Source organism: Arachis hypogaea, chromosome 19 (assembly GCF_003086295.3).
Source record: "Arachis hypogaea cultivar Tifrunner chromosome 19, arahy.Tifrunner.gnm2.J5K5, whole genome shotgun sequence".
NCBI classification, from domain to species: Eukaryota; Viridiplantae; Streptophyta; class Magnoliopsida; order Fabales; family Fabaceae; genus Arachis; species Arachis hypogaea.
Window position 1 is genome coordinate 129,609,187 of NC_092054.1, and position 7,815 is coordinate 129,617,001.

The 7,815-nt window shown below is 33.7% G+C and overlaps 2 protein-coding genes across 6 annotated transcripts; one reads left to right on the top strand and one right to left on the bottom strand.

Annotated features, from left to right (window-relative positions):
- Positions 1 to 340: 340 nt before the first annotated feature.
- On the top strand, positions 341 to 2,276 carry LOC112777395 (uncharacterized). The gene is made up of 5 exons (XM_025821750.2): positions 341 to 541; positions 1,166 to 1,280; positions 1,380 to 1,469; positions 1,582 to 1,680; positions 1,791 to 2,276. Exons 1-5 carry the CDS (start codon positions 474 to 476, stop codon positions 1,890 to 1,892), a joined length of 474 nt encoding a protein of 157 aa, XP_025677535.1. The 5' UTR covers positions 341 to 473; the 3' UTR covers positions 1,893 to 2,276.
- A 1,824-nt stretch (positions 2,277 to 4,100) lies between these two features.
- On the bottom strand, positions 4,101 to 7,322 carry LOC112779415 (uncharacterized). 5 transcript variants are annotated; one of them, XM_025823663.3, is made up of 3 exons: positions 7,045 to 7,290; positions 5,099 to 6,558; positions 4,101 to 4,978 (listed from the first exon to the last, which is right to left on the bottom strand). In XM_025823663.3, exons 2-3 carry the CDS (start codon positions 6,522 to 6,524, stop codon positions 4,629 to 4,631), a joined length of 1,776 nt encoding a protein of 591 aa, XP_025679448.1. In that variant the 5' UTR covers positions 6,525 to 6,558; positions 7,045 to 7,290; the 3' UTR covers positions 4,101 to 4,628. The 5 variants fall into 5 exon arrangements, with proteins under 5 accessions (XP_025679448.1, XP_025679449.1, XP_025679447.1 ...); XM_025823664.3 differs by having other exon boundaries at positions 4,479 to 4,950; XM_025823662.3 differs by having other exon boundaries at positions 4,479 to 6,533; positions 7,045 to 7,322.
- Positions 7,323 to 7,815: the final 493 nt, after the last annotated feature.

Sequence of the window (7,815 nt, forward strand, 5' to 3'; positions counted from 1 at the left end):
AATTATTTAATAAAATATAATTTTTTATTATTTAATATTTTCTCTCATATTTTTTTAATTTTATTTAAAAAATATAAGGTATGAGACAATATTTTATTAAATAATTAAAAAAATTGAGAAGGTCTATTTTTCGATTTTTCATATGCTTTCTACCTAAAATGAAATAGGAAAAAAATTTACCAAATTAGGATGGTACAGGTAATATTAGAGTCTATTCAATATTCATTTTATTTAGGTAATTTATCTTTGATGTTTTACTATTTCTTAATAATAATAATAATAATAATAATAATAATAATAATAATAATAATAATAAATATATAAATAAGTAAAATTGACCAAACAAACACCAAAACCGAACCACAGGCAAAGCAAATTGACTCTTCTCCCTCCTTTTTCTATCTCTCTCCTTGCGAGTTTCTCTGCTTCTTGTTTTTCTTCAAATCATTCGCAGAGAAAGAAGAGAAAAAAAAATGGGGTTCTTCTCGTTTCTGGGTCGTGTCTTCTTCGCTTCCCTCTTCATCTTATCGGCATGGCAGATGTTAGTTCTCTCTCTCTCTCTCTCCCTCTTTCAGATCTATCAGTTTATCTTTTTTCTTTCCAATAACCCTTTTTTCAATAATAACAATAATAATCCAGATTAATGCAAAATTTTTTCCGTTGTACTTTCGTTTTTTACGCATCTGGGTTGTCATCAATTACTTCTTTCATCTCACAGTTATTATTGTGTTAATCATTTTCCTTTTTATTTATTTATTTAGTTTGCAATTTTGGGACACATTTATAATAGAATAGATAGAGAAGAACAAAACCTATTTTGGCGATTGACTTGATTTGAGGAATTCATGGTAAAAGCTTGTTTCTTTTTTTTCTGTTTAATATGTTCGTAGCTTAGGTTAGATGAAAAATCATGCGATAGAAAGAATTTTAACTCAGCTAGGGTGCTCTGACATGATTACATAGTTTATTTATGATGTTATGTATGTCCTTATTCTGCATGTGAATGTTTTGAAATACAAAAGAAGAGCGAGAATTCAGAATTGCCTTGCTTGCCAAAATTTAAACTAATTAACCTTTAGTTTGCTAACAATGATGATTATGCTAATTAAACTTGGAAGCAACATTTAGTACTATTGGATTTATTTATATAATTATGTATGTTTAGGTTTAATGAATTTGATGCCACTGGCGGGCCCATTGCAAAGGAGTTGATTCCAAAGCTCAATGTTTTGAGGGGAAATTTGTCGTCGAAATTGGGGGTTGCGATACCACAATTGGATGTAAGGCCACTTTTTCTTTTGAGGGGAATGGAATCCATTCTTAACTTGTACAGTTGTAGTTAGTTGTTTCCTTTCTGATTGAAGCTTAAAAAATTTCAGGTTCGCCAACTCATTGCCACTATCATTTTTCTAAAGGGGGTTGGAGGGATTCTGTTTGTGTTTGGAAGCACATTTGGATCTTTTCTTCTGGTAAGGCCGCAGCGGCTTGATTCCTGTATCTACATTTCAATTTTCAAGTTCTGATCTTTGCCTTGGTCCGAAAGCATTATAATCCTGATTGAGATTGTTCGTTTCTTTGTAGCTTTCGCATTTGGCACTTACTACTCCAATTCTGTATGACTTCTATAACTACTCACCTAAAAGGCCCGAATATAGCTTACTACTGAATGATTTCATTCAGGTTTGTGCAACTACAAACTCTTGTCAGTTCATGTTTTCTTGGCTCATTGTTTCTTCTTTTTATCTTCTTTGGGTGAGAATTTGACATATCATGTTCACATTTTATGGCAGAACATAGCACTCTTTGGTGCATTGCTATTCTTTATAGGGATGAAGAATTCAATTCCAAGGAGACAACTCAGGAAGAAGAACCCAAAACCCAAGACAAATTAGAAACTTAGAAAACGGAAAAATGTATGTTTCCAGAGAGAACAGGCTGTCAAATTGCTGAATTGCAGCTTTTTTGGGATAGATTTCTTTATTAAACCCTTTTTTGGATTATTAATTGTTTTGTCAGATGCCACATGATTTGATTATGAATATGCCTTAGATTTCCTTTATGACCCTATTGTACTTGGGGTGAGTTCTTGTGCTATGAGTAGATGCTAAGAAAAGTTATGGTTGGGTTTGCTTGTCGATCAAGTTTCAAAGTGCTACATATACTTCCACCAGTTTGTTAGAAGGTTAAATTTCCAAGAGGAGTCATGATCATAGTTACATTTAAATGTTGCTCCGTTCAATTTATTTTTTTATATCATATTACATTACATTTCATTACACCCTTTCCGTGTGGTCTTTTTTCGGACTCTGCATCAACGCGGGATGCTTATGCAATTGGCTGCCCTTTTACTTTACATTTCAAATATGATGTGTTGTTGCATCAAAATAGCTGTTAGTAAGGGTGTAATTGTATTTTCCTTAGTTGTGTTTAAGTCGCTGAGTAATAAGGACATATACAACTATAATTGTGTCCAAAAGTAACTATACAATTTTTATTTAACTTGAGACACTTTTTTTGGTGTGACAAGTTCTAAGCATATCTTTGTCCATCTATCTCTAAACATATCAAATCCCGAAGGTGACATCAATCAAATAAAATCAACAATTGTGTACATGTAATTCTGATTTGAGTCTCATACACCAAAGCTCAGTCTAGTCTCCACTTTCCAGCTCACTGAAGATAGGCCAACATAAATGTGAGGCATTTTGTGGGGGTACCCAACTTTTCTACCAGTGCAGTAGTGCACTAACTGCATTTTTAAATATGCAAGGATATATCTTGGTCCAAGTTTAGCTGATAGTGCTGCTTTTACAATCTGCATAGTTAGCATGGTGGTTGGCTCATAAATTCCATTGCCCTCATCCTCATAAGTAGCTATCATTATTGACTCCAGTTTTGGAGTACTTTTCATATCCATTCATAGATCAATCAAAAGCCAATTATGCAAAAATTTTGATGATTTAAAAAAATGAATCTCACTTTATTTTGAAATTTAAATGATATTATAATTAGTTTCATGGTTATAAAATTTGGAGCTGAACACTCAAATATTGTAAAGACTACTCTTTGAACTTTGAAGGATAGTTATTAAACTTTGCATTACCAAAATGTTGAGTGCTTTGTGATACATGAGATGAAATGAGTGTACTTTTTTCTAAATTTCAAAGGAGATTTGTCTTGCGTTAACGGTCCGAGGACCAAAAATTTTGAAACTGATTTTGAATCAAATTCCCACATGCATATCAGCATATGGTTAACTTTATACTTTACATATATAATAACATCAAGGAGAATACTATGATGCACCTTAGTTTGACTTAGTGTTTAATGCGCCGGATGTAATGTGTAAAACTTAGGATTTTCGTAATAATTGAGAAAATAGTTTCTTTAAGCATTTAAAATCACTACAAATTTTTAAAAACTTCTACTTTTATCTTTTATTTCTTAATAGATATTCATAAAACATTTGTTAGATAAACCCTAAAACTGAATCTATACTAGTAGTAATTATTTGTGTTGTACCAGTCAATATATAGCATCTGAGCATAGTACTATCTACCTAATTACATTGAAGACATTGTCTAACATCAATTTTGGCCTAAACGCCTTTGTGTCAATTTCAAATGTCAGAATGTAACACTTCCTTAATATGCTTCTATTTTCTGTTGTTGCTCCAAAAGTATATAAAAGACAGCAAACTAATATTGGAATTATTGTAGTATAAATTTCACTGAGTAGTGACTAGTGAGTACAAGGATTGACAACCGGAAGAAAAAATAAATAAATAAAAGCTGTTGGTAAAAGTATCTCTTGTAGGAACAATATTAGTCAACCGGTTAATGAGTAACCATTATTACTTGATTAACCACTTGAATGGTCAAGTATTCCTGAATTTGAAAAAAGGAAAAAGGGTTAATAGTCAAATTAGTCCTTAAAAGATAAGATATTCTTTAAATTAATCTCTGAAAGATTTTTTCAATCAAATTGGTCATTCAAAGATTACGAATTAATCATATTTATCCTCCCGTTACTCTATTAACAATTTTCTTCAAAGATTGATGTTATAAAATGTTAATTGATAACATATATAATACCTGATATGTCTAATTAGATATTGACCAAATATATTTATGAAAATTTATTAATTTAGTCATTTTCCCAATTACAAAAATCCTATTCCTAATATGACCTAGTGACTAAATTGATAGATTTTCGTAAACATATTTAGCCAACGTTCAATGGAACATGTTATGTGTTATGTATACTATCAGTTAACATTTCACATTACCAATCGTTGACGAAAATTGTTATTGGAGTAACTGAATGATAGATATAATTAATTCGTAATCTTTGAAGGACCAATTTGACTGAAAAAATCTTTCAAAAACGAATTTGAAGAATGCCTTATCTGAGGACTAATTTGACTATTAAACCAAAAGAAAAAAACTTCTACTCTTAACATGAGAAAAAGAAAAAAATTAGAGTGGAAAATGTCTTCCTTCACCATAAACGTTAAAACTCACATCAAATTGAATTGTTCTTGTAGCATGAACTCCAATCTGAACCATCCTTTGAAGCAACTAAACCACCTCCATCAGTGCTTATGGATTCAGCACCTGACTATGATGTCAAAGCTGGAAATACTTTGCCAGACCCACAATTTCGAGTTCATTGTCTTCCATGTGAGCAATGTTGACATCCTTTGATATTTCACAGCCATCATCTTCATCGATTCGTGGAGCTGATAACCTATCGCTATCACGGTGGTTAGCAAGGTCTTCTTCATCTGACAAACATCTACAACAGTCAAATTCATCCGGATCATAAGGTTGGCTCATTAACACTTCTTCTCTCCATGATATTCCCGTTTGGGATTGTGATTCGGATGCATTCCCTATTGTACAACTTGATAACCAAGGATCCTGATCATCTGAAAATCTCGGAAGTTTGCTGAAATCAATCGATTCACAAGGCACAGCTAAACAATCAAATTGGAAACTAGAATTAACAGAATCCTCAGGTGGCACAGAGCTATTGAGATGGAGGCTTTCTGATGTGAAAACATCATTGATAGAATTAAGGACAGGATTAGGACTACCTTGTTTTCGATTGTCTGTATGGACAAACGACAATGCAACATGCAAGTCTGAACCGTAGTCTGATTCTGGAGTTTGCATAACATTCCCACTGCCTATTGAAGTCAGGGATAAGGGTGAATTCTCATCAATGGGATTGTACTGATCTTTTTTACCTTTTCCGGAGCTACTACAACTAAGCATGGAATTTGTAGAAAATAATATGGATGGATAAGAAGGGGACAACATGGAATCAAAACGTACTTGGAATTCGGAAATTCCACTTGGAGAAATTGAAGAACTCATCTTTCTCCTTATATGATAAGAAGTACCAGACAAATCACTGCCATCAGTTATATTCCAAAAAGATTTGGAACTGCATGATGGTGAAGTACTGGAATCAAAAGTTGTGGATTCTGCTAGTCCTTCACTTTGTTTTGCTGCGCTGTCGGCATTTGGACTGAGAACCTTCTTCCCCTTGTTACGTGGCGAAGAAAGCCAATGCACTAAAGCTTCAGCCGGCAAAGGCAACAAGGAAGGACTCACATTGTCGCTAACATCTGTTACTTTCTTCTCACCACCATCATCAAAACTATCAGCAGCTGTTTTATCAAAGCCTGAATAATTCTCTTCTACAGTAAGAATCCCTCTAGGCCTGCACTTCCTCTTGTCAGTGACACCAGAAACAAGATATCCAGCACCGTAACAAGCCGGTGTGGTTGTTGAAACCAAAGAAGATCCACATTGTATCTCAGGCGAAACAGAGTTATTAATCGGAGGTGTTCTACTAGCACTTCTATTTGAGTTCTCGTTAACATCCTCATGAATCGTACTATCCAAATCCAACTCAGCAACTTTTCTACTCAAAGGAGTCAAGCTAGGAGTACCATGAGAGGTTTTAAGCCGGGAATCCTCATTGCCATTATCAATTATCCCTCTCAAACTGTCTTTCTTTCCCTTTAACTCCTCAGATCCAGGTGCCAACCCAGGTAAAAGTTTGCCATGCTCACTCAGAACAGAACAAGGCTTAGACTTTTGCCCAGTCCTGCATGGGGGGTTCTTCTGACATGACCGTACCTTATTCGATGAGATCCTTTTTGCTTGTGGCTCAGCATTGCTACCTCTAGAAAGATTCTCCTTTGAGGACTTAGATTTAGGTTGTTTCGAACCAATCCCATCAGGTACTGAGTTAGGGGTTTTGGAGAGGCTCTTCGGCTGCTTGTGTGATGCAGGTGTTTTGAAAGAAGAGGAAGACAGGAACCTGAGGCAACCACTTGGGGGTTCAGTGGAGAGATTGGAAGAAGCATAGCTGCTGTTGCTGCTGTTGGAAATGCGGTTGAGATCCTGCAACGGGCTTCGAGGACTTAGCCTATTCTTTGCAGAGGATGTTGCTATTGCCTTTGGTGGAGGCAGAGAAGAGGGTTTTGTTGATGAAAATGCCTTGCTCATAGTGAGAACCTGCAGGATCTACAATTACATTGAACTGAACACTAACACATCAACATTGAACAAGAACAATGAATTGAAATTGAATTGAAAACTAACACATCAACAATGAACAAGCACATTGAGTTGATCTGAACCCTAATCCATGAAAACTGAACAAACACATCTCACATATCACATATGCCATAAGCACAGTAGTTTTTGAACAGCCAAGAGTGAAAAATTAGAAATTTCCTCAAAGTATTGAATAACACACAATTGAATATCAAATTTTGATAAAATCCCAGAAACTAATTCTAAGTTTGTACTTTAAAACATGTGCCCCCACTTTTTTCTATTCAATTGAAGAATAGTACACCCAGGAATGGAAAATCGGTGGGGTAATTTCTACCAAACAGTTTCTTACTTTCTTTTCACATTTGCCATCAAACGAAAAGAGAGATAAAAGAGAAATGGACCAAAAACCAAAACGCATAAAGACATTCCATTTAGACAGAAGATCTAAGAGGTTGTGATAATTTACCAGTGGAAAGGAGATCTAAGGAAGTTGGAAGCTTGAATTGGATTCAATGTATAACAAAACATTGAGTGAACAAAACTGTTTGGTTGCTCCGATCAGTGTTCCGAAACAGCAACAATGGTGTTCTTCAGCTTCAGCTGGAAGAACATGGAGTGTGTACCTCGTTATTGTTCAAACTTTGAAATAAAATACCGCTAATAATTAATGATTTTTATTATGTATTAATTGTTAATTAATTATTTGCTCAAGAGTTAAAACCGTTTTCGACTTTTTCTTTATTCAACGAGATAGCCAGGAGTGAGTGAGTGATTTGGTGACTTTCGACCCAACATAAAATGACACAAATGCGAATTTTTTTTAAATAAATAATTTAAATATTTTATTTATCGATATATGTTATTTGTATTATATTTATCAATTTTTATTTTTTTTATTTGTCTCGTTTATACTATAATAAGACACGTTTTGCAATACACATATTACGTTTGCACACTAAATAGGAGGAGCGATTTACACATATTTCGTTTATACAGTAAATAAGATATATTCAATCTCAATTTGTTTATTATGTAAACAAGATACTATAAAAGTTAATTCATTTGCATTATAAACGAGATAAAGTACGATAAATTTTGATCAATTATAAAAGAATATGTAACTATTTGTATTCTCTACAAATATTTCACTTTTTTTTTCTTCCGTTTTTCAATAAATTTAGTAAAAATATCTAGTAGTAGTGGATATATTGTTGTAAGTGTATATCCTAATTGTCTT